Source organism: Artibeus jamaicensis, unplaced genomic scaffold, assembly GCF_021234435.1.
Source record: "Artibeus jamaicensis isolate MK-2021 breed Jamaican fruit bat unplaced genomic scaffold, CSHL_Jam_final contig_700, whole genome shotgun sequence".
Taxonomy (NCBI): Eukaryota; Metazoa; Chordata; class Mammalia; order Chiroptera; family Phyllostomidae; genus Artibeus; species Artibeus jamaicensis.
The window spans coordinates 7,848,501-7,874,968 of NW_026521930.1; the positions used below are offsets into that span (position 1 = coordinate 7,848,501).

At 54.1% G+C, this 26,468-nt stretch overlaps 1 protein-coding gene across 3 annotated transcripts in view; it reads right to left on the reverse strand.

Moving 5' to 3' along the window:
• Positions 1-3,128: 3,128 nt before the first annotated feature.
• IL21R (interleukin 21 receptor) overlaps positions 3,129-26,468 on the reverse strand; it is a 38,085-nt gene continuing 14,745 nt past the window's right edge. For 2 of the 3 annotated variants that reach the window (XM_037140015.2, XM_037140014.2), the window contains 8 exons: positions 16,777-16,840; positions 14,402-14,504; positions 11,914-12,113; positions 9,071-9,216; positions 8,017-8,194; positions 7,491-7,590; positions 6,461-6,542; positions 3,129-4,965 (listed from right to left, as the gene is read on the reverse strand). In XM_037140015.2, coding sequence (XP_036995910.2) covers positions 4,201-4,965; positions 6,461-6,542; positions 7,491-7,590; positions 8,017-8,194; positions 9,071-9,216; positions 11,914-12,113; positions 14,402-14,504; positions 16,777-16,825 — 1,623 coding nt within the window. In that variant the 5' untranslated portion in view covers positions 16,826-16,840 and the 3' untranslated portion in view covers positions 3,129-4,200. Of the gene's footprint in view, positions 4,966-6,460; positions 6,543-7,490; positions 7,591-8,016; positions 8,195-9,070; positions 9,217-11,913; positions 12,114-14,401; positions 14,505-16,776; positions 16,841-16,936; positions 16,994-26,468 lie in introns of those variants that run through there. The other variant, XM_053671679.1, reaches the window with a different exon arrangement.

Sequence of the window (26,468 nt, forward strand, 5' to 3'; positions counted from 1 at the left end):
TTTTTGTAAAAAAGAAGGAAAACAAAAGAAAAAAATGAAGTCACACCCCAGCCAGTGGGTACAGTTGGTTGGAGCGTCATCCTGCAACCAGAACGTCATCATCAGTTCCATTTCTGGTCAGCACACACGCCTAGGTTGTGAGTTCGATCCTCCAACTGCCTGCGAAAGGCAACCAGTCAACGGTTCTCTCTCTCCCCTTTCCCGTCTCTCAAATGAGAATAAAATAAACACGAAGACTCAGGCAACGAATGCCTGCCGTGGACTCAGGTTTCCTTTCCCAGGACCCGCCTCCAACCCGAGCATGAATCCTGGGGTCCAGGGCTGAAAAGACGCCCAGAAAGCAGACGTTAGGACGGGCGGCCAGGAGGTCCAGCCTGCTCACAGGACTGGCCACAACTGTCCACTCGTGCAGCAGTCTGAAGTAGCTGCGGGGCCGCCGGGCTCTGTTCCGGGGGTTGCTCTGGACCGATGAACGGGCTCCCGGGGCGGGAAATGCACGTGCTCACTCCTCCGTCTTCCACAGGAAGGCCTCTTCTTGGCTCCCATGGTGCCTCTGGGGCAAAGACTGAGCACATGGTGCCAGCAGCCAGGCCAGGCAAACAGCATCCCCGGGTGGGAGTGGGAGTGGGGTTTCCCCTCCACCAGGAGGAGTTCAAAAGGAACCCACCACGTGGAGTGAGGTGTGGGGACTCCAGGTGGCTCTGGAGTCACGGCCCCTCTCAGCCGCCTTTCACTGAGGATAAAATGAAGGACCAGGTCTGATTTGCACCCTGTCCCTCCTTCCCAAAGTAGGTCACCCAGGACAGCCAGATGGCATCCCAGACAGAGACTCCCAATAACTCAATGGGGAATGGTCAGGAAGCTGGAGCTCTTGGGCTCTTCAAGTCCTGGCAGAGGGCCATGTCAGGTTCAGAACATGCTGGATGGAAACCCTTGAGAACCATCTAGGGAAGAGACTGGGGAAGGGCTCCAGGACTGTCCATGCTCATCTGCCTCGAAGTCTAGGGGACAGTTGTTTCAGGCATGGCAGGATCCAGGAGCTCAAGAGATATTACACGTGTCCATCTCCCAACTCTGCTTTCTCAGGTGCTTGGAAAGCTCTTCTCTCCTGATGCCCCCAGAAGCTCCAGGCTTGGTCCACCCAACAGCTCAGCAGTCCCAGCGGAAAGAGTGCACGGACCAGCTTAGGTCACCGGCTGTCTTTCACCGGCTGTTGGCTAGACCTGGGTCACGTTGCCACTCCCACAGCTGGAGCCAGCCACCCCCAGGAGGATGCTGCAAAGGGAGAAGCTACAGGCACCCACACATGTTTGCTAAGTGTTTCTTACCTTTCAACCCAGGTCAGAGGTAAGGGCAGAGTGGAAGAGCTGGGCTTGGGATCAGGAGACCGGACCTGGAGTCCTGACCTCAGCAGGTCAGCAGCTCATTCCGCCCCCTTCACTTCATTTCTCCAACGGCTGCCCCTGCCCCCTCAGGGCCACAAATGGGAAAGAGCTGGGCCAGCAGCAGAAGGCAGCATCTTTGCCAGGGGTATTCCTACGGGTCCTCCTGCCTCTTAAAGAGCAAGTCTGGCCTGGACTTTGGGGACAAAGAACCGCCTTCCCCACCTCCACTCACTCACGGCTTGGTGGCACCTTTAGGCCTTAACCCACGCTCTGCCACCCGCCCGAACCTCTGGTGCACCCAACAATCCCTGTTTGTCTCTCAACGCCCAACAAGCACTGCATCCTCGCCGCAGTCCCTCCTGATGCCCCTCGCGGCTCCCATCAGTGGTGTCCCAGGGGCGGCTCATACCAGAGAGGGTGGTCACTGGTGCACACCTGTTCCCAATCCCACGTTTAGAGTCATTAAGTCAGTACTTGAAATTGGCCATGGAGGGAGTATTTACACAGTGGAAATAAGCAAACACTCCCGACCAGGCTTTATCGAGTGCTTCCTGGGTACCAGACTGAGGCTAGAGCAGCAAACGGCACAAATCCATCCACCCACCCACCAGTGTACCTACTGGCCTGACCTTCATCTGTCTGCGCACCTCCTACAAATCTCTCCTTCCAGGTGGGCCAGCTTTTGTCTTGCTTTTGCACCCATGTTTGTGAGCTGGGCCTTTTCAAAGATGAAGCCAGTAAAGAGCTGTGTCCAGCCCAGGTGGGTCTGACATCCGTCAGTCTCTCAGGAGCCCCCCTCCCCCTCCCCAGCACACAGCTCTGTGTGTGGAGAGCTGAGCTGCTGCCCTAGGGGGCCTGAGGCCCAGGTGGCTCCCGCAAACTGTCGCCCCCAACAGGTGCAGAAAGCACAGCACACCCTGGCTAAAGCGCCTCCAAGGTGATGGTGGGCTGGCGAGGGCTGGCCCCACTGGCGGGAGCCGTGGTTTCGCATGTGGGCTGCCACCTGAGCTGCATACAACCCGATTCAATACAACAGTCCCGCTACGAAAACCATCAGTGTTCTGGAACTTTCCACACCAAGGGCTCATGTGTGCTCTCAGCGACTTTTCCCAACCACCCGGTTTTACAGATGAGTCACAGAGAAGCTTTCAGCTGGACCAACTTCGAGCTCCGACTCGTCCGGGAGGAGAGGCAAGCCGGGCGGGCTGTCTCCTTGGAGCATCGCCCTGCAGCCCGGCCTCTGGGGAGGATGCAGGGTGGGGATTCCCCTCGGCGCCCTAGCAACCGGCTTCTGAATCAGACTCTCCGCCACCTTGGCCCAGCTTGGGGGTCACAAAAAGCCGCTTCTAAAGGTCAATACCCTTAGGGGGGAAACAATCTCTTTTCTTTCTTCTTTTTTTTAAGCGAGTTGTGTGCTGTATGTAGCATTTATATCTACCTCCTGTGCAAAACTGATGTTTAGTAAGGTGCCTTCAAAACCTCACTAAGAACTATTTTTTGGGCTTCTTTTATTTATTCATTTTGATCCTCACCCAAAGGACATTTTTCCCATTGATTTTAGAGAGAAAGGAAGAGAGAGAAACGTCAATGCCAGAGAGAGAAGCATCAACTGGTTTCCTCCCCTGCGTGCGCCTGGACAGGGGGTCGAACCGGCAACTTAGGCATGGGCCCTGATTGAGATTCGAGCCCTCAGCCCTTCAGTTACGTGATCACGCTCCAACCAACTGAGCCACACCAGCCAGGGCTTTTCTTGGCTTTTTAATTCACATTTCAACAGATTCTGACAAACCATCAATAAGAACTTGACTTCCCCCTACTTCCCCAAGATGAGTAAATAAGACGTCAGGGGAGCGGGAGCGCTGTGTCTGTCACGGGGGCCAGTCCCTATCGGCCCCGACCTCACCCGAAGAGCCCATGGGGACACGGGGGCCTTGTGGTCCCCAACCTGTACTCAAGCAACCCGTACATAAAGCCCAGCACATACAGTACTGAATAAATATTTCTTGGGTGCATAAGGGAAGTTTAAAAATAGGCAGAAGAGGCTAGAAAAATTTTTTGACTGGTGGGAGGCCGTCTTAAGAGAGAAGGCTGACTGATTTTAAGCCCGGAAACACCCCCGAGTGTCCCTCTGCTGGGTGGGGACGGCCCACAGGCCCGGGGCTGTGGCTGCTTTCTCGCCCCCACCCACCTCCAGCACAAGCTTTGTCCCACCACAGAAGGAAGGAAGCTGACGTTTATTGAGGGTCTGCTCTGGGTTGCACAGTAGGTGGGCAGCTTCGCTGATTTCCCCCTAAGCTCGGTCGTGCTGTTCACATGGTCGGACAGGAAATCCCAGCCCAAAAGGTGTGTGCGTGGCTGGGGGGGGGGGGGGGGGGCTCATCTGAGGCAGCACAGCCAGGACTCAGACCTAGGGCACGTCCCATTCTGTTCCCCCAAAATCCCCCCCAAGAGGTGGTGAGGAACAGTGGAGACTTCTCTTGGTTCCTGCAGACACATGACCAGGAGGACTGGCTGTGCACGGGCCCAGGAGGCCCTGTGGGCAGCACTGGCCCAGACTCTCCGAGTGTGTGTGACCCAGGGGCCAGCCCGTGTGCCTGGCAGTGAGGGAGGCGTCGCCGTGTGCACACAGGCATGCATGCCATTCGCACACGCAGGCACACCAGTGTGCTCCTGAGCCACACATGCACACAACACACTCCAGGCTCAGGGCCCCGTCGAGGAGACCAGAGGCTGCAGGCCCTGCCTACCACAGCCCCGGTGACCGCACCTTCACAGCCCAGTGGCACAGCCAGTTCAGAACAGCCGATCGGCCTCTCTAGGTGGCCTGGGGCCCGGCTCCTGCAGGCGGAGGGGCCGTGACCACCCACTGTCGGACGTAGCTCCTCGGGGGCCCCTCGTCCCTGGGGCCAGCGAAGTCACACTCCACAGGGCTGCCGCAGTCCGAGCCCGCGAAGCCGCTGTCAAAGGTGTCCATGTCCAGGCCAGCGGGAGGCGAGCTTTCCTCGCTGTCAGACACCCCTCTGGACAGTCCACCACCCCACGGCGGCCCTGGCACCCAACCAGCCTCATTTTCAAAGGGCAGCTTTAGTTTGTTGAACAGGCTGCCCAGGTGGCCCCCAGGCCTGGCAGGGCCACCAGCTGCCACACAGCCACAAGACAGGACTGTGGCCTTGGTGTGCAAGAGCGGGTCCTCAGCGTCTAGGCCAGACTCCAGGCCTGTGTCCAGGTTCAAGGCTGGATAGCCGTCTTCCTCACAGGTACAGGCACAGGTGCACGGCTCCTCTGCATTCACCACAGTCACTGTGTCGATGGATACCAGGCCGTACGGCCGGTCTCCCTCCTGGCTGTAAGCTGAGCTGCCCAGGCTGTCTGCGGTGGAGGGGCCGGGGCCCCAGCAGTCCTGCTCGGGCACCCTGTCGGCCTCCTGCAGATCCACGGACTCTGGCAGCACCTTGGTCACCAGCCCTGGGGCTGCACTCAGCGGTGGGCAGCAGCTGTGCGTCTCCAGGGTTGAAAACACCTCTGGGCTCCAGGGGCCCAGCTGCAGGCTCGAGGCAGTGAAGGGTGTGCCCACCCACTTCTGTGAGAGAGAGCAGGGAGGGGAGTCATGAATGGGTTGGGGGCCAGGCGCAGTGTAAACTCAGACAGTGGGCGGCTCGCTGGCCTGGGGCCTGTGTGTGTGCAGGGGCCAAACCTCCCCAGTTAGTGACATGGGGGCAGGGGTCTGGGGTCTGAGGTCTGGGGTCTGGGGTCTGAGCCACAGAGCCCCCCACCTGTCCCCTGTTTTATTTCCTTCAGACGTTTCTCGAAACCCGGCATTCTCTTGTTTCTGTCTGACCACAGTGGACACTCAGCCAGGAAAGAAGCCCCGGTTCTTCTGGCCACAGCCCTGGCCCCAGAGGCTCACGCAGGGCCTGGCACACAGTAAGTGGCCGATAAATGTTTAGTAACTAAATGAACGAGCAGAGTGTATCAGCAACAGGTGCTGGGAGCGGTCTCTATGTGCACGGTAGGTAAGGGCTGCGGGGTCGGGACGGACTGAGGCAGCAGCCCCTCAGCACTGAGCATCCCCCTCTTGATACAGGGTCTCCATCCAATCAGCAGAGGGAATCCCTGAGGATGGCAATCTCCCGGATCTGAGCCCATCACCCCTGAAAAGCTCACCTAAGAACCCTGGCGTGGCCACCACCACTGAGTGGAAGTCACTTCTCAGCAGCGTGGCCTTGAGCCACATACCCTCTCTGTGCCTCAGTTTCCTCATCTGTAAGGGGGCCTGCTAACAGCTCCACAGGGCTGTCCTGAGGATTAAGTGAGGTGATGTTTGGGAGGCCCCTAGCAGAGTGGCCAGGACGCGGCGGCGCTGTGTGAGCCCTGGCACAACGGATACAACCAACTGTGATATCGGAGCTTATGGAAGGTGCAGGGAGAAGAGGAAAGGGTCCGTCCCGTGGGGGCTGAAGTCCACGCTCCTCCCAGGCCCACTGCAGCCACTTCCCTGATCTGCGCCTGGGTCTCTCCCGGCCCCTCGGTGGTGATGAAGCGCCCGCAGCTCCCGATACACAGCAGATGCTCAATGAATGAGCTAGTCCGCATTTCCTGGCCTCCCAGCTTGCCTGGAGCAGCCGGGCTGCCCCTCCCGCCTTCACCACATCCTGTCTGTGGGAGGGCCCCTTCCGCCACCGCTGGGTGGGTGTTGAGCTGTAAATGGGCCCAGAGAACCCGTGGGCACCAGTGGTGCTGCTGTGGTTGAAGGTTGGGGGTGGGGCGGGGGGGTGTGTTTTGCAGGCGGGTCCATACCCTTCCCAGAACCTGGTCCTCTCCACCCCCATAGCAGGGGCACCTAAGGATCAGGAAGCCAATCTGTGGCCCGAGGCCCTGCCCCAGCCCCTTCCAGTTCCTTGGGCTGGAAGAGGCTGTTTAATTCTGTCCCCTCCCCATTACGTCTGCACTTTGCAGATGCCAAGGCCAAGGTCTGGCTCCTGGCCTGACTGGGTGGGGCTGGGGCTGGGGGGGAAGGTGGGCTCCGAGAGGGTAAGAGGCTTCAGGGGGCTGGATACGAGGTGGGGAGCTCTCACCTTGAAGTTTCCGCTGTGGCCCACATACAGGTGCTGGAAAAATGACTCTGGGCTGGGCACCTGCACCCACACCTTCCACTGCCTGGGAGGGTAGAGATAAGGTGAGCCCCCCACAGGCTCCAGAGGGCTGCCCCACCTCCCCCTCAGCTTCCCCTCAACTTTGTCCTGCAGGAGACTGAGTGTCTCCAGAGACACGCGCATGTACCTCCTTTACACTGTGCCCCCCAACTCCCCGCCTGCCCTGGGCCTCAACGTCCACATTTGTGAACTGAGGGCAACACGTCTCCAGAGGTCTGGCCACCTACAGCGTACAGGGCGAGTGTGTCCAGGCTGAGCCTCGACTCCCCCCTCTAGGACCAGGGCGAGCCAAGAACCAGGGAGCGTGCCCAGTGCCCAGCGCCAAGAGCGCCCCCGATAGCCGTGGCGCCCCCAAGCTTCTCTGCCTCTGTCTCCAGCTGGAGGCGAACAGGATGGGCTGGAGGCTGGCTGGACAGGGGCTCAGCGCGGGGCGGCGCCATGCAGCCGCAGCTGGCCGCACTCGCCGTGGCCCGGGCAGCGTATGGTTTACTTTCAATCAGCAGCAGCCTTTCTCTCAGTGACCGTGTTCGGAGGAAACCAACGTATACAGAGACGAAAAGCAGGGATAGAAGTGGGTTATCACCCCTCATCCCACCTAGAGGTCCCTCAGGCCCCTCAGGGCTCAAAGCTTAAACACAGTCACGGCCAAGACTTGAACCCCAGCCAAGAGCACAGGGTTCAAAGCCCACCTCTCTTGTTTACTGGCCCTGCAATTTGGGGCAAGTTCCTTGACAACTCTGTGCCTCGGTCCTCCGACCGACCGACCGATGCAGGCGCTGCCGTGCACCGAGCTCTCGGGCTGCTGTGAGGGTCAAGTGAGTGCTCCGCACAGAGCCCAGCACACAGGAACCACTGTCACTATCGCTGTCATGATGGCAGCTGTGTCCCCAGCCCTGGAGGAGCTGTGGCCCGGGCTCACCCCTGCCCCACTTCCCTGAGTCCCGGGCCTCACCTCCAAGGCAGGCGGATCTTCAGACCTAAGTAGACAAGGATGGGGACAGTGACGAGCAGGAAGAGGTACAGCAGGTCAGTGTGCAAGCCTCCTTTCATCTCTGGGAAAGAAGCAGACACCGGGTGGAGTGAGTCCGCCTCCACCAGAGGCCACGTGGGGTGGGGGTGGCGGTGGAGCGGGAGAGGGTGGCAACGCTACTGGTGCCTTGGAGTAAGGCACCCGAGGGTTCGAGTCCCACTTCCACCCTCACCCCAGGCAAGTGGCTTTATCTCCAGGAGCCTGTTTTCTCATCTGCAACGTGGGGTGATGGCCCTCGCCTCACAGAGCTACTAGGAGTGGGCACACCCCGCCAAGAGAAGCACCTGGCGCCCCACGCGGGGCCTGGCCAGCAGGGGCTCCGGACATGTCAAGCGGCTACAAGTGGGGGTACTCAGCTGACTGGACACCTTCCAGCCACGCTGGAAGTCTCAGGGCTCAGGACAGGGCTTGGCACAAAGAGTGGGTGTCCGCCCAGCTGCGCACCTACCTTCTGGCTGAGTATGAAAGGTGACCGGGTCACTCCACTCACTCCAGGTGCCCTGGAAGTAGGAGCTGGGCTGGGGCCCCGCCCGCACCTGCAGCTCATAGGTGGAGCCTTTGCGGAACTCCAAGGGAAGGAGGGAGACGCTCCTTGAATCCACCGAGATCAGCTTTCTCCCTGGACTCTGCTAGCACAGGGCAAGGAAGCACCAGGTCAGGGCACCCCGCTGGGCCCTGCCGCCAGCAGAACCGCCGTCCCAGCCTCCACAGAAAAGCGGAATTCCTCCGTCAGGGCCTCCGCTCCCCCCACGAGAGCCAGGGCCCAGCCCGAGTTCTGGCCCTGCAGTGGGGCACACACAGAACCACGGGCGCTCCCGACCTTGCCTGCGACACAAAGCTTTGTGCCATTTCTCTCGTCAGAGAGAGGTCCTCCTCCCCAGGAGGGGACCCACCCTGCAGGGACTGGGGTGTCCTGGGAGCAGCAATGGCCACGCCCGGTGACGTGTCACTGGCAGCATCTCTGACAGTGGACGCTTTGAGAATTCCTCAGCGGCGGGTGTTCCCAGGGCATTTGAAAGGCTCCACTACAGGCGTCTTAGCAATGGATTCCTCTGGGGACATTCTAAAGGGTGAGTCACTCTAGAACTCCTCTAAATAGCGGGCCACTCTGCACCTCTCTGACACTAAACAAAGGACGCCTCTGGAAGCTTCATGTCTGAAACCGTGGTCCTTCCAATGCGGGAAGATTCCAAACGGCCCATTTCTGAAACTTCTACTGTCTCTAGAATCCAGGTGAAACCTGAGGAAGTGCCAAGCAAGCCGTTCCTTTCTGGCATGCTGATGGGGACGGGGAGAAAACAATTTCAAGGGGTTTCCTATCCCAGGAAAAAACGAAGAGAAGGCAGCACAAAGTGAGAGAGTGTAGGCGGGCGTCCATCCTCAGTGTGACCTTGGTTTCCATTCCTGGCTGTGGGTGGCACATGCCCCGTCTCTCAGGTCCTGCCCTCCCCCACGGGGGGCCCTGCACCGCCCACCACCGCGCCCCGATTCTCTGCACTCACCAGGCTCCAGGGGTCTCCCCGCCTCCTGTACTGCAGCTCATACTGAAGTTTGCCCACGAGCGGGTACGAATTGTAATTGGAGCTCCAGGAGACGTTATAATGTCCCAGGAAGGTCACGGTCACGTTGAAAGGAGGAGATGGTTTGACTTAAAGAAAAAAAGCCAGCAAGATAACATGGGGTGTGATTTTGTAGCTGCCAAGAAAGATTTGGTGGCCCATCCCTCCTGTGAGTGGGCCTAGTGACCCCCGTGACACTGGGCCTCGGTTCCTTCATCTAAAAAGTGAGCTCAGACTAACTGGGGCTGCAAACAGAGGCGGCAGGCGATAGAAATGGGTGAAGCTGCTTTGGGGACTGAACCGTAAAAGGCCCTCCCAGGCAGGCGAAGGGGGACGTGGGACTCAGGCCCGGCCGGCAGTGGCCGGGCGGACTGCAGACTAAGGTGGCCGGGAAGAAAGACCCGGGAAATCCAGATCCCTGTGGGAAATCTCTCAGCTGTTAGAGTTTGCCACTAATCCCAAAGCATCTAAGCTACCTGTTGGCCAGATCTACTGTTCCTCTATTTCTGCTTTATTTTTTTCTTAAATTTTTCAAATTTATTTTGAGAGGAACGTTAAAGGAGGGAGAAAGAGAAGGAGAGAAACACTGAGTGGTTGCCTCTGGCAGGCCCCCAACCAGGAGCCTGGCCCACAGCCCAGGCAAGTGTCCTGAGTGGGAATTGAACTGGTGACCTTTCAGTTTGCAGGACGATGCTGAACCCACTGGGCCACACCACCCCGGGCCTCTACAGTTAATGACACTATGACGCTAATGATGAAAGCGACCAGTACTGAGTGCCCCCTGGGCTGCTCCGCCCTGAGCAGTCTGACACACCACAGAGGACCCTGGGTGTGAGGTTCTCATCTCGCAGACACCCCCAGCAGGGGCGAGGGCAGAGACCACCGCACCGCAGCCTCCTGGGCGCCCCTCGGGCAAAGGGCAAAGCCGGCCTTCCAGGTCCTCTCCTTCCCAGTTTTGTCCCACTGCGTGAGCAGGACACAACATGGTATGTGCCTTCCCTTCCCCTCTTTGAAAGGGACTCTGTTTCTGTCACACAGGCTGAAAATTCACGGACTGAACTGAGTAGCAGAAGGAGGGAGCTTCAGGGGAACAGAGACAAGTGTCGTGTTCCTGTGGCAGGGAAGTGACAGGCCCTGGAACCTTCTCTGAGCTGCTCACCACCGTCTAAAACCTTCCGTGACCCTATTCACCAGCTGTCTTCTCTGGGGACTTAGCTCCTTGGGGCACAGGTGTCGTTCTCCTGGCTCAGTGCTGTGCCTTCGCCTCTGCCGACAGAGCCCAGCACACAGTAGGCCCTCCAGAAATATTTGTTCAATTCGGGGTTCAGAAGGAGCTCTGGCATTGTTTACAACTCTGCCCCACAGCTGAGGTGCAGAGAAGGCGCACCTTCACGAGGCCGTGGTGAGTGCCCTCTTGCTGCTGCCGTGTCAGTGATGGGTGCGTCTGCACCGGAGTAGCTCCTGAGCCCCCTTCTCTTCCCCGGGGTCAGTGGAGGCCTGGGTGTCGGCTTCCTTGTGGGCCCCCCACTGGCTGGTGAGGGCCAGTTCCAGGAGGAACCTAGGAGCTGTTGGCAGAGCCCAGGGCCCAGGAGGAGGAAGGGCAGGGGAGGGTTGTGCAGGGAACAGAATACCGCTCCTGCCACGTTGAGCACAAGCTTGGCCTCAGACCCTGGCAGGGAGGGCAGGAGGGAGGGGCCAGAAATGCCCTGTGCTCTCCTCTCCAGGGGCATTGGGGGAGCCACCAGCCCCACCCTCTTGGAGAGGTAGGAGGGCACCCTGCCTGGCAGACTCTCCACACCTGGAGCTAACTGGCAGGGTGAGTGTGTACGCGTGTATGCATGTACACGTGTGTGCATACATGTGTGTGCATGTATATGTGTGTGCACACGTGTGCACAACGTATGAGAGAGTGTGGGCGTCTGTGTTCGTGCCATCTAGGCCAGGGGTTGGTGAAACATTGTGCCTTCGAGGGAGTGTTTATGAGTGTGTGTATGTGTGAAAATCTGGGTGTGTCTGGCTGTGTGTGGAGCTTCATCCACACCCTCTGTGTGTGCCATCCACTCAGCAGAGTGGTGTGACCTGGACCACCAGAGTGTGGATGATAGACACCTCAACCCCTGGGGATCTAAGGACAGAAACTCCCACACTTCAAAGATTGGGCCTTCCTGAAGGCAGGATTCTCTTTGCAGTTTGTTTGCATGCCTCTGGGGACGGGCCTCTCACCCTCTGCCTGGGCTCCCCACTTGGACACGCACACACTAAAAGCTGCCCCTGGGGCCCTTCCCTGCCCCGCCCTCATTCTGGATCCACAATGACAACCATTTCCGCCAACCACATCCCTTCTGCCCCTTGGTCTCCTCCCTCCCTCTGGCTGGGAGGGAAGATCCAGGCCTCACTGGAGCCAGTGAACAGGAGGAACCTTGGGGAGGTTGTTCCTTGTGACTCAGTGTCCCCCACTTGCCTCATAGTGGGGCGGAGCCCCCAAGGGTCTGAGTGAGAGGGCTCCCACTGTATCGCCGGGTCACCGGTGGGCGGGCCACATCAGACTGCAGCCCCAGGCCCGGGTCCCAGCCCCGCCCTTCCACACCTCTGCCACCCTCTGTGGTCCAGGCGCATGCCCCGGGGTCACCCATTGCACCTCCATGAGCAGAGGCACATCTAAAGGGCAAACTCTAACAAGAGGTCAGGCAGAACATAGGACAGGTCAGTGTGAGGGGTGTGGGGGGAACCAGCCCAGGGAGCAGGGGCCCAACCCCCACCTGGAGCCTCCTCCAGGGAGTACTCACTGCTTTCAGCCAGGATGAAGCTGCCGCACTCCTGGGAGTGGTTCCCAGACAGGTCTGTCATGTTGACACTGAAAATGTCGTCGGCCATGAAGCGGAACACATCCATGTGGCACGTGTATTTTGTATGTGTGGCATTGTGGGTGGACTGGCGGAGGCTGCAAGAGGTGACCTCATCCACCAACTCTTCATTCGTGTCTTGCCTTCAAGGACAGAACAGCCAGTCACAGCTGGAGGCCGGTTGGCTCAGTGTGCCTGGCCAGGGCAGGCGCCTGGGGTCTTGGGAGGGAGGGGCTTGAAGTGGGGCTGGAGGGCACCTGGTGCAGCCCCCCTCCCCTTGGGAAGGGACGCCCTCCCCTGAAAGTGCCCCGATGGGCTGGGTCCAGGCTCAGCCTGCACGCCTCCAAGAGACCAGGAGCAGCACCTCTCAGCTTCGGGAATTTAAGCCATCCTTGCCTCAACTGAGCCTGACTCTGTATCTGTCCTGTAGCAAGGGCGCTACGTACGCATTTCAGGTCTCCTTCCCACTCTCTTTTCATCCAAAATCCACTGAATGCCCAATAAACACTTGTGCTGAGAACCAAGATAAGAGCCAAATGGACCTCAGTCCCTGCTCTGCTCAGACTTCCAGGGAAGTTGCTAATATGGGGCTCTTTAACTCCCACTAGGCAGAAACAATGGTCTTGAAGTATGCACAGAAGTTCACCAGCCACTTATTTCCCTGCCTACAAATTCAGGCTGTGAACACGACTGCCGCCCAGGGCCAATATGGATGTGTGGGCTCAGATCTCTGTTAAAAGTGCTGGGACTGAAACTTCTCGTGAGTCAATGCTCTCCAAGCCTGCAGCCTAGACCACTGACATGCCTCTCTGGGGGTGCTCCCTTGCCCACCCTCCCTGCAATCAATTTCACATGCATAGCAGCCAAGGGGATGCTTTAAAACCTCTCTGCCACACCCCTGCCCAAAACTGTGATGGCTTCTCACCACCCACATAATATAATCTGACGCTGCCGACCTCTCGCCTCCTTCACCTGTCATTTTCCCCAACATTGGCCCACTCCCTCTGGTCACACCAACCTCCTCACTATTCCTCCAACTCGCCAGCTTTCCCCACCACAGGGCCTTTGCACATGCAGCACCCGCTGCCTGGAATGCCCTTTCCCCAGCTTCTTCTTATCCAGAGAAGCCTCCCCTGACCCCAGAGGCCCTGGCCCACATCACTTGCTCTCTACCCTGTGGTCCAGCCTCCTGTTCTTTATAGCGCTCATTGTTATTGGAAAGCGTCCCACTGGCTGCTTGTGTTTAACATCTGTCTCACCAGTCATTTCCACTGTGGTGTGTCAGCCCAGCACACCTGGGACCTCCTCAGTTTGGGCTCTGTGAGTCACTGGTGTTTGCAAACGTCAAGCAGGAGCTTAATAAATGTGTTCTGGATGAATGAATGGATGGATAGACGGATGGATGGTGACAGAACAGAAGCCAGCTGGTCTTTATCCTGAGCGGCCTGTTGACACAGAGCCTGTCCTTGACCAAACCCAACTCAGGCGCCTCTGAACTCTTTCCCACACTGGGCCCTGGCCTGTGGCTTTCTGCGTCCGTCTCTGCATTTCCTGCTGTTAGCACGACTCCTGCCGCGTCCTTGCAGCCAGACTCCCCACCCTTAACATCGAATCGGGTTCCTCCTCCGCTGTCCTTGGGTGACGTCCGATCCCCTGGGTGACGTCCGATCCCCTGGGCTGCCGTCAGCAAGGGTCCTGTTAGGTCAGGACCACCAGACGCCCTGACCCCTGACGTCTCCTCCCCGTCTTTTGCCGTCCACTGACCTCGTCTTGCTCCTCGGCTATAAATCCCAACTCTTCCTTACTGTGTTCGGAGTTGAGCCAACCCTCTCTCCTACATGGCAAAAGCCCAGGCAGGGTCCCTACACCTATCGTGACGGCCTTAAATAAAGTCTGCCCTACCCTTGCACGACAAGTGTCATGCACGATTCTCTAACAATATGGACGCGTAGGGGTCTGTGGGGTTTGGAGTCAGGCTGCCTGTGTTTGAATCCAGGTACACTGTTCACTGGCTATGTGACCTCGGGCAAGTTGCATAACTTCTCTGAACTTCACTGTCCTCACACAATGAGAGTCATAATCGTGAGGTCTGGAGACGATCACTGTGTGAGTGACAGAGCGTGGCCTTTGGAGCTGGCCAGAACTGCCCCTGTTTCTCCAACTCACACTCTGGACGAGCCCCGTGAGCCCTGTGCAGTCCTCTGTCAGACGGGCACAGTGATCCCCACCTCACAGTCTTTCTTGGCCTGAAACCAAATGCTGTTGCTGAAGTTGCTGAGTGAGCACCGGAAAGTGGCAGCTATTATTTTTATTGCCCAACTACCTGCTGGGCACGCAGCAGGTGCAGCTCAGCCTGTGGTCCCCCATGGTCCTGCCCAGGACCATGCTCCCCTGAGTAGCACCCTTAGGGCTGGGGAGACCCACCACTTACCAGGTGAGGGTGAGCATGCTGGGGTGGAGGGTCCATGTCTCCAGGATGCAGGTGACGGTCTGGAAGTAATCGGTGTAGCAGACGAGGTCTGAGCAACCACAAGCTGGAGGGTGAGGAGAGAGAGAGGCCTCGGTATGGGTCGGAAGGGGGCTGCAGAATCCCCCCCAACCCCCTCCAGGGCTGGCAGGTGTCCCAGGGCCAGGACAGCTATGGTGATGTGGGACTGAGGCAAGGAGGTCCTTGTACCTAGAGTTTGAGCCCTCAGAGTTTCAAGGCTAGCTATGGAGACAAGACGCTCCTAATGTGAAACGCAATTAACTAAGCAGGTCCCACCTCGGCCGTCTCCCCACGGCTGTCTCCCCAAGGGCCCTGTGTTGGGCCACCAGGTCAGCGTCCCTCCCGGCCAGTCTCCCTCTCAGGGCAGTGCCTCCACAGCTCCCCCAGTGCAGGGCGAACCCGTGCACCCCTGGAGAGCCCTCCACGAGTCAGCGAGAGCGCCGCTGCAGGTGCCTCGGTCCCCGACCAGGAGGGGTCCTCTGCTCTACCACAGCGGGTCCAAGCAAGAGAGGCCACGGGCCACAGAGAGGCCGCGAGGACGGCTCAGGTCACCGAGAAGGCCTCGGGTGCTCTCGCCACGTGTCTGCACTGCCCTGCGCCCAAACCAGCGCTCCCACCAGCAAGTGCCCCCACCCAGGCAGCCTCACTGGAGACATAACACTCTCCCCCTCCCGCAGTTACTGCTTCCCTTCCTGCCAACGTAGAGGTGCCGTTGTGATCTAAACCTGTTCAACGCTTGACAAAATAAACTGAGTATGTTTTAGTTGTGTAAGATCAAGTGCCAACAATCTAATTTTTTCCCACATTATTTACCAAAAATTTGTGCCCCTTCTTAAGTGGATTCATTTTTAATGGCTTTTTCCTATTTTTCTTGACTAAAGACCCAAGGGGGTGGGGGGTGGTCACTCCCTCTCCAGGTCAGAAGCTGGATTCGGAGCCAAGAACACTGCCACCGAAAAGTCCCTTGGTCCTCTCCACCCCGGCTTCCAGATGGGATCGCTGAGGCTGCGGGACCGCACCGCACCGTCCCTCTTCCTCTCGTCTGGGCTGCTGCGGCTCAGCCAGGAAGTCTAGTCTGCGCCAGCTCTCCCCTCACGGCAGACACTGCGCACACCCAGTGACCCTCTCTGCCCGGACGTAGTCTCAGAATCCTCAGCAGCCTTCAGGCGGCCACAACCAAGGGACCGGGCTGGGGGCCTGAGCCCTGCTGCAAGGGGGCTTCCCTCTGGGGGGTGGGTACAGGGCCTGTCAGTGGGGCACAGATGGCTCGTTCAGCGAGTCATGCAGAATGGAGGGCTGATCTTGGCGGGACCCCCACCCAGCGCTGCAGCGGCCTCCGCGCGGCTGTCTGCCCCGAGTCTGTGTCCTGCGGTTCCCTCGGGGGGTCCAGCACTGGGAGAGGGGCTGCCACGCCCACCTAGCTGGGCTCAGGGCCACCGAGGGACAGGGTTTGTCCCAAACTTGGAATGAAAGATCGGGGACCTAAACTAGCATCAGGGACCAGAGAGAGTGAAAAACCCATTTTCCTGGTTAGTACCCCCACTCTGGGCTAAGACCCCCAGCGCTGTCCCTGGTCCAGGGTTATCCAAGCATAGCCACGTGACTCCCAAGTGCCTCGTGTCACTACGTAAACTGGGGACGCGGGACCCCCTGGGAGGGTGTGAAGGTGTACGTGGGACACCACGCTGCTGCAGCCCACGTTCAACAAAGCAGCAGAGGCAGGCCGTTAAGACCACAGGAACCCGGCACATTTGTGAACTGCTCCCAGATCCACCGTTGCCCAGCTGTGTGGCCGAGGACCTTTCCCTAATCCTCTCTGAGCTCAGTTTTCTCAGCTGAGAATGGGGCGTCGCTGCAGCACGGACCTCACAGGGCTGCTGGAGAAAGGACAGGACCGTGCTGAGCACTGGCGCGCAGCAGGGCCTCTGTGCCGTGCCCACAGGGTGTGGGGCTGGGGCTGGGGCTGGGGCAGGCGCCCCGAAGGCCTGCTGGAGTCAGGCCAGAGTGCTGGTCGCTCAGACAGGCAAACGGAGGAGCCCGACCCCTGTTCCCTGCAGAATCTGTTCAAGGCTCTGCGCCTTTAAGTTAAAACCAGAGAGAAATGCCAATGGTCAGCAGAGCGGCTGCGCCAGGCCCTCCTGCCCCCAGTCCAGCCCCAGGCTCGCCTGCACATGGTATCCTACCTACTCTGGGAAGGCGTCCCGGGTCTCTCAGCCCCTGTGTCTAACTCCCAGCCCTGTCCAGCTTGGTCTCTGACGTGCTGCCTGACTGCAACATCTCCTGACCCTCCCGCCGCGCATGGCAGGCCAGCTACTCACCGCCATGGAGCATCAGCAGGAGCAGAGGGGCGGCCCAGCCACGCGGCATGCTGACTCCCGGGGCCTGGAAGAGACGCACAGCAGAGGGTGGGCCCGGGCCTGGGATCCAGGGGCTTGAACAGCCCTCCCCTGCTCCCCGCCCCTCCCCTGGAGGACTTGCCTCAGATTCTTGGACGTGTCTCAGAAAAATAAGACTTTGAGGAGCCCCTCCCTACCTCTCCCTACGTGGGCACAAAACGACAGGTGAATTCAAAGAGGGACGGGCTCGCTGCTGTCCCCCACACACCCAGCCCTGTTGCGTGTGGAATTAAATGCAGCCTCTACGCAGCTAAGAGAGAAAGAGGGCAGGCGAGGGCGGGAGGAAGGGTATACACCAGCCCAGAAAGTGGTATTTAAAGAGCCGCGATCTCCAGTCTTTCTTCCCGTGAAACATCCATGTTGCCATCAGCCCGACAAATTGTCTCCTTTCTAAATAACAAGGTCAAGACTCACCCACAGAGAAGACCCTTACTGAACACCTAGGATAAGGTTAGTCCAATAATGAGCCCATCACTCAGTCCAGAGCCCAAGTCGGCCCCCGAGAAAGCACAGCGGACCCGACACCCAGCCAAACAAAGGAGACCTGGACCGGACGCGATGGAGGGCAGGTCTCTCTGGAGAGCAGAGCAAGCCTGTTCAGCAGGAGTGCGCTTTGGCGCCCTGGGCAGAGGAACGGCCCAGGCTGGCAATGCCAGTCTCCAGCTGGCACTTTGCCTATCGAACCCTGAGTTCCGTGTCTGCTTGGGGAGGTGCCAACCAGAGGTCAGCAGGTCTACCTGCCAGGCCCGGGAACCCCACCCTGACCACCCCCACAGACAGGGGTATAGCTGGAACAGGAGCGGAGGGGGATGACCCACACAGCAGCCAGGTCACCCACATGGCTCCTTCCAGGCACCGTCCCTGAGCCCACACGGGGAGGGCCCCACCGTCCAGGATCCCCCAGATCCCACTCCGGCCCCAACAACAGCACTCCCTGAGCTCCAACCAAGTCACCGAGCGGACAGTGGTGAAGCACATGGGGAAGTCCAGATTATCAGCTGTGTGGCTCCGGGCCAGTCACTGCCCCTCTCTGAGCCTTGTAGAGAACAGTAAAGCACACTCCCAGGATTCTTGTGGGAATTCAAGGAAGTGGTTTGCAGAAAGCCTTGAGCAGGGCCCCTGACACATAAACACTCAATAATATAGAGTTTAGAGCATCAGAAACGAAAGAATTCCAGAATGTTCTAGACAAAACATCCCCAAATTTCTCACTTCCAAATGTTGGCTGTATTTGTAGATCATGCATACTGTTATTTATTTAGCATGTTTTCTATAAATGAAGTCACTTAAAAATGAACTCCAACCTCATCCCAAGCAGTACTCTCCATAGTTGTGCATTTTTTCACAACATGTTAAAAACCGAATAACATTGTTACTAAAACGAGGTCATGTTGGGGCAGACCCCACTTAGACCAGCTTTAAAGAACCCCGATCTTGCACCAGGCCCCATGCCACAGGGGTCCTGTGGCCACACCGAGGACTCCGCCACCCACTGTGGGAGGCAGGGTTGAGTCTGCCCCTCACTGGGGCGTCCACACCTATGACCCAGCCCCGGCACAAGGCCTGGCGAAGCTCCATCCAGTTCACCCTCCAGCAGCTTCACCGCAGACAAAGTCCAAGTTCAAGGCTCCTCCTTCCCCCACATTCCTCCATTCTGCACGAATGACTCACAGGTCCCGGGGGTGGAGGGAGGGTATCTGCTGCTTCTGTCTGCCTGGAGTCTCTTCCCCTCGTATGAGGAGCTCCTCGGGCCAACAAAGCAACCCCCCTTCCTGGCCACGTTGAGTGAGTCAGGAATGGACACCAACCCAGGCAAGGTCAATGAGTCCTGGGAATTTTTTCTAGAACTCTAATTAAGAGGAACTTTGGGGGTCCCTACTGGAAGCTGGTACCCATCTCTGTCACCCCTTACAGAAAGGCTGCCTGAAAATGATGCCAGTACTGAGAAATATAGAACTAGAGTCCCTATGGACCTAGTTCATTTGAGGACCTGGATCTAACTGTATCTGAAGTCCACACCTGGACTTTTCATTTACACAAGCCAAACAACACCTATTTTGCTCAACCATGTTGAATTATGCTTCTGTTGCTTGCCACCAAAGAAACCTGATACAGTGGAATGGAGCTAAGGGCCCAGAAGGAAGCGGAGGATCTTGGAGCTTCTCTGGTCCTTCCACTCTCTGAGCTCAGTTATCATCTGTAAAATGGGGATGGGCACTAATGCCCACCACGCCTGGCAGTTAAGAAGAGGCTGTGGGAGAGCAGAGGTGGCAGCGCTCTGCACACTGTGAGTTACCACACAGGGCGCTGGGTTCTTGCTATTACTGGTCCGCTGCTCTGAGTTGCTCACTATCCGCTGAGCGCCCCACGCCCCATCATGCCTCTCTGCCTTTGTGTGACTCACATCCTCGTGCTGCGTCTTCCCCTCCCATCCCTCTCACTCAGCACCCGTGGCCCGAGCACTCCATCCCTGCATCCGCGAGGCCACACCAAAGAGTTCTGGAATTCCCACCACTGACCACATTCAGGGCTTTCACCGTGCCCTTATCTACTTGCTATTTACCTTTATTTTATCTCGCACTTTTTCTCGCTCCAATATGCATGTCTTAAAAGAAGATGTAATATCACTATCATCGACGGGTATATCACTAGTATGAGACGGGGAGGTGGTGTGTGCCACAGTAATGAGAACACAGACCTGAGGCCAGCCTGCCTCAGTTCCGATCCCAGCACTGCCACGAACAGGCTGTGTGACCTAAGGAAGTTCGCTTTCTGGGCCTCAAGGTCCTCATCTGTGAAATGGAAATAATAATAGCAGCACTTACATGGTCAGGTCCTTGGGAGAATGAAATTAGTCAATATTTGTAAAGCATTTGAAACAGAGCCTAATATAGTAGATATTGTACATGTATTTCTTAAACAAAGCAATCAACTTGCCATGAAGCCATATACAGTGAAATGTAAAAACTAAACACAAGAAAAACAAAAGACAGTAACTTCATTTTAAGAAAATAGCACCCCCTGCCTAAGACTCTCAGGACTTGAGATCTTGTTCGCCTTTATCTTAAAAGGACGGAAGGGTGTCAGAGAGATGCTTAAGACATACTAGCACCACACTGAGATTCTCACCCCCTCCATCAGCAGAGGATGGAAAGAAGGTAGAAAAGGGTCCCGGACATTTGACGCCATCTAAAATAAGCCACTCACCGCTGGGCAACGCAGCCTTGAACATGGCAGGCGTCTCCCAGTGCTCCCGCTCACCAAAATAGGAACCCCTGCCCGGAATCCACTCCCTAGCGGCTCTTCCCATCTTCCCGTCGGGCTGACTCCCCCGAGGGCGACAGCAGCTCCCTGCCCGATGCGCACCCGACCACCAGGCCGAGCTTCCCGAGCGAAGGTCTGAGGCTTCCTGCCGTGGGAGCCCTGCAGCAGCGGCCCAGCCTCTGGGGTCTCCTACAGCGGAGTGAAGGGCACCTGGCTTGGCATCTGCCAGGTCCTATCTGGGTGTCCCGGGGCAGGTCCCCAACCCTTCTCGTGCTGTTTTCTCATCTATAAGGTGGGGGGCACTACCCTTTGCCACAGGTTTGCGGTAAGCTCTAAGCGCGCCATTGCAGGCGAAGCACTCCGCACAGCCCGCGGGGGCGGAGCCCTGCAGAGGTGCTGCTTGTCCACCAGGCTCCGGTGCCGAGGACCGATTTCTGGGCTGGTGGGAACGCAGAGTGAAAGCTGGCCAGATTTCGGGAGAGTCTGGGGAAATGGAGAAGCTTGGGGGCAGGAAATCAGGGCTAAGTGGGTGCCTTGGAGAACGCAAAGTCCTGCCTTCACAGTCAACAGAAACGCAAATAGAAAGCACAGCGACACACCAATTCAATCTCATCAGCTGGCAAAGACCAAAAGTCTGAGGACACCACGTGTAGCCGAGGACATTGTGGAAAGGTGCCTCTCGCTCACAGCTACTGGGAATGTAAATGGAAGCAACTGGTCTGAAAAATCGTTGAGTTCCATGGGGTTAACTTGAGTGGCTGCTTGCCCTGAGACCCGGCAGTTTTGCCCCTTTGGACACGACGGAGGAAACTCTGCCACGCGTGCACTAGAAGCGCGTGCAGAAACGTTTATAGCAGCGTTGGCTTTAATAATGAAAAACTGGAACAGCCTAAATACCCATCACATTAACATGGAAAGGTAGATTTGGGGGTAATCGTTCAACGTGAAAATGAATCGCAGCTTCATGCCAGACAAATGACTCACAAACAAAATGACAAAAAACATTAGTTAGAAAAGAACACCGTCAAGGTCACACTTAACACCATGTCACCATGTAAAGCTGCCCTAGGGAAACATACACGTGTCATGAAAGTATAGAGAATTTCAAGAGAATGGTAGACATCAAACTTCAACTAGTATAGAAAAGGAGGGATGTGATGAGGGTCTCAGCAGTTTGGTAAAACCGAGCGCCGAGACCATGGGTGTTCGTTACAGGGGGCAAAAGTGGGTTTACATTGTGAGTGCATAAAACACAGAGACGAGCTTATTCTTGTGTTATTATTTATTAATTATTGTATTATTTCCCATGTGAACAACTGTAAACTGACTTTTGTCCCACATTCTATATCATTCTTTATATCTTTTTGTATATCGTACTATTTCACATTTTATTTTTTATCTATTTATTTTTTCTTTTAAAGTCAGAGGCAGAGCCAGCAAGAGAGTACATGGTAAGTTTTTTATCTTTTAAATTTTTTTCAATATTTTATATATTTATTTTTAGAGAGGGGAAAGAAGGGAGAAAGAGAGGGAGAGAAACATCAATGTGTGGTTGCTTCTTACATGCCCCCCACTGGGGACCTGGCCTGCAACCCACGCATGTGCCCTGACTGGGAATCAAACTGGTGACCCTTTGGTTTGCAGTCCAGCACTCAACCCACTGAGCCACACCAGCGAGGGCTCTTTTATATATATCTCCTCTCCCAAGGACATGCTCATTGATCTTAGAGAGGGGAAGGGAGGGAGGGAAACACTGATGTGAGAGAGAAACATCCATCGTTTGCCTCTGGCTTGCATCCCCACCAGGGACTGAACCAGAAACCCAGGCATGTTCCCTGACCAGGAATCAAACCTGCGACCCTTAGTTCTACGGGACGATGCTCCAACCAACTGAGCCACACTGGCCAGAGCTTCATAACATTTCAAATGTAAGTGAATCTTACATTTGTAAACCAAGATGTGGACGGGGACTTCCACTTCTCTCACGGGGTAGCTGGTCTCAGACTGATCCCCACCGAGAGCAGCTGCCAAGCAGGACGGACGCTGCGAGAGGCCCCAGCTGACAGGACTTGAGAGGCTAAAGTTGCGGAGTGAGGGAGAATGCACGGAAGTTCAGTACGCAGTCTTCTCCCAAGTAATCTGCTAAGTCGTTACAAATGAGTTGCATACCAAGAAACCTAGCAGAGAGCATCTGATAATAAGCTAAGAAGCTAAGAGATATTGGCAGTTTCACAATGCTAAGGGAGGAATTGAAGTTCAAGGCCTGACAAGAAAGATGGACCCTGGTAAATACCCAGTTATTCATGAGAGGTCACGCCTTGAGAGTAAGAAAAAATCAGCAGCAGTTTAGTCTTGATGACATCAGGTGACCTGCCTATATGCTGTATGTCTGCTAGTGGAAAATTAAAACCTGTCTGAAAAAAGTTAGCTTTATCCAAAGCCTCTATATTTTTCATACACAATGTACAGCATTCACTTAAATCAACAAGGAAAATTTAAAAAATAATATTGAATGACCAAAAAACAAGAGAAAAAGAGGCAATGGACATGGACACATCCGTGATTCGGAAAATGATGCTCAGCTACAATTTTAAAATAACTATGGTTAGCATGCTCACAACTTCCCCCAGAAACATGAAATCTACTTAAAAGCAGAAACCCTAGAAATGAAAAATGTGATAACTAAAATTTATAAAACTAAATTAATGGATTTAGCAACAGATTAGAAACATTGGAAGGAAGGATTGGTAAACTGAGAAATTGGTCAATAGAAAATACTGAGATTGAAGTATGCAGAAAAAAAATTAAACACAGAAAAGAGACATATCAGATGTGGTGCAGAGGTCTAAAATACATGTATTTGGAGTTGAGAAAGAACTACTCAGAAGCGGTAACAGAGATGATTATTGTATTAAGTATTTTCCCAAACCAGGAAAAAACATTATGTCACAGATTTAAGAAGTTCTACAAAACCCCAAAAGGAAAAATACAATGAAAACCACATCTAAACATATCATAGGGAAACTTAAAAAAAAATAAAGGTAGCTCTGGCTGGTGTGGCTCAGTGGATTGAGCACCAGCCTGTGAAGCAAAAAGGTCACCGGTTCGATTCCCAGTCAGGGCACATGCCTGGGTTGTGAGCCAGATCCCCAGTGGAGATCACGTGAGAAGAAACCACACATTGGTGTTTCTCTTCCTCTCTTTCTCCATCTCATTTCCTCTCTAAAAGTAATAAATAAAATCTTTTAAAAAATTAAAAACAAATACATACATACTTAAATGCCAACTTAAGTTTTATATCCAGCAAAAATCACCTTTAAAAAAAAAAGAAGTTAAGCTCCATATGATAAAGGAATCAACTAAAACCCCACAGGTAACATCATACTTAATGATGAAAACCTGAAACTTTCCCTCTCTGATAAAGTAGACAAGGACGGCCGCTCCCATGACGTCGATTAACGTTGCACTCGAGGTCCTGGCCAGGGCTGTAACAAGTCAAGGGAAAGAAGTAAATATTGGAAAAGAAGTAAAGTGTTTCTGTTTTCAGGTTATATAATTTTGCATACAAAATTCCTAAGGCCTTCCCCCCCAGAACAAAATGAAACAAAACAAATAAATGACCAAACGCTGGAGTTCCCTAGATATGACACCAAAGGACAAGCAACCAAAAAACACATGGATTGAACTATTTCACATTTAAAACTTTTGCTCTTCAAAGGGCACTATCAAGAAAATGAAGAGACAATCTATAGAATGAGAGAAAATATTTGCAAATCATATATTTTTCTAGGGGTCCAGTGCTCAGATATGAAAAGAACTCTGATAAATCAAGATCCAAAAGATAACCCAGTTTTTAAAATGCACAAAAGATTTGAGTAGACACTTCTCCAAGAAAGCTACACTAATGACCAACAAACACGTGAAAAGATAGCCAGTATCATTAGTCACAAAGAAAATGCAAATAAAGACCTCGGTGTGGTACCACTTCATACCAACTGGACAGCTATTATTGTAAAAAAAGGGAAGTAGGAAGTGTGCACAAGGGTGTGGAGAAAGTGGAGCCCTCACACACTGCTGCTAGGAATGGAAAATGGTGCATCTGCTGTGGAAACAATTTTACAGCCACTCAGTATAAACTTGTAAAGGCTAATATAGTACACTGTTATCACATAACTCAGCAATTTGACCCTAGTATATGGCAAAAAGTGTTGAAAACATGCCCACAGAAAACGCCTGGTACACAAAGGATCACAGCAGCATTATTCATATCAGCCCCAAACTTGAAGCAACTCAAATTTCCATCTCTTGGTGAACGGGCAAACTGAATGTAGGACAGCCAGACAATGGAATATTATTTGGCCATAAAATGAAAGAAGTAAGGATACATCCTGCAACATGGATGAGTTTCAAATATTTATGCTAGGGTAAATAAACCAGAAACAAAAAGCCACGTATTACCTGATTCCGTTTATATGAAATGTCCAGAATAGGCAAATCTGTAGAGACAGAAAGTAGCTAGTGGTTGCCAGGGGTTAGAGCTTCGGACGGATGAGGAACGAGGAGTGACTGCTGAGGGGCATAGGCTTTTCTTGGAGATGAAAATGTTGTGCAGGCAGATAGTGGTAACAGTTGCACAACTTTGTGAACATACTAAAAACCACTTAATTGTACACTTTAAAAGAGCAATTTATATATGTAAATGAGATCTTTAAAAATTTTTTAATGAAAGCAAAATAAACATATTTTCTGACAAAAAGAAGCTGATAGAATTTGTCACTGGTATACCTGCATGAAAATATACACTAACATGAGTTATTAGGACAAAAGAAAAAGAATGCCAGATGAGAAGCAAGGTACCACAGGAGGGAATAAAAAACAATACGGAGTATTAATAAAGGTGAATACCAATTGCTTAAAACAGTAATAATGATAATCTTATCATGATCAATTATGAAGTTTAAACTCTATGCAGAATTAAAATGCATGATAATGATACCCCAAAGGTAAGAAAGAGTGAATAAAGCTGTAGGTCACCGCACTAACTGGGAAGTGATAGAGATGCTAACATAAGACAGACTCCAAAAATAGCAATACATATTATCAATTTATTGATTATGCCATTACAATTTTGCCAGTTTTTTCCTCCTTTTGTGCCCCTCCACCCAGTACCCCCAACTCCCTCAGGCAATCCCCACACCTTTCTTCATGTCCATGGGGCATGCGTAGGTTCTTTGGCTTCTCCATTTCCTATGCTGTACTTTACCTCCCCGTGGCTATTCTGTGAATACATATTTGTACTTCTTGATCCTCTCACCTCTTCACCCATTCCCCCACACTCCCCTCCCATCTGGCAACCATCAAAACGCTCTCAATATCCATGATTCTCCATAGTCATGTCTTGGAGGGGACCTCTTTCTATATCCATCTTGTTTGGGACTTTCTGTGCTTCTTGTACTTGCATGTCTATTTCCTTCACCAAATCAGGGAAATTTTCTTTCATCATTTTTTCAAATAGACTTCCAGTTTCTTGCTCTTTCTTTTCTTGCTCTTTGGCACCTCTGTGATGCAAATGTTGGACCACTTGAAGTTGTTCCAGAGGCTGTTTATACTATACTCATTATTTTGGATTCTTTTTCTTCTTGTTGTTCTGATGGGTTGTTTTTGCTTTCTTATGTTCCAAATCATTGATTTGATTCTCAGCTTCATCCACTCTACTGTTGTTTCCCTGAAAATTGTTCTTTATTTCAGTTAGTGTATTCTTCATTTCTGACTGGGTCTTTTTAATGCTGCTGAGGTCCTCACTAAGTTCCTTGAGCATCCTTATAACCACTGTTTTGAACTTTGCATCTGATAGATTGCTTATCTCCATTTCCTGTTCTGGAGTTTTGATCTGTTCTTTCATTTGGGCCACATTTCTTTGTCTCCTCACTTTGGCAGCCTCCCTGTGTTTGTTTCTATGTTTTAGGTAGAGCTGCTATGATTCCCTGTCGTGGTGGTGTGGCCCAATGTAGTATGTGTTGTTAGGGTGGGTGGTGATGTAGGCTGTGAAAGAATTCACAAACAGAAGAAAGTGTAGAGAGTAAAGTGTTTATTCACCCTCCTAGAAAGGAGAGGAGCATAGTGTGGAGAGATACACCAGCATTAAGAGGTGGGGGCTTTGAGCTTTTGTTGGATTATAATTGGATCTAAAAGGGTGGGAGGTTTGCTGTTGTGAGGCCCCTGGGCTGTTCGGGTATTGTAACAGGAGGCTGCAGTTTATTCCAGTGTTATCTTCTGCCTGTGGCTGTAGGGAGCAGTTAGTCACATTCTGTTCTTGCTTCCCAGTAGTGTCCAGCCCTGGGGACAAGCTC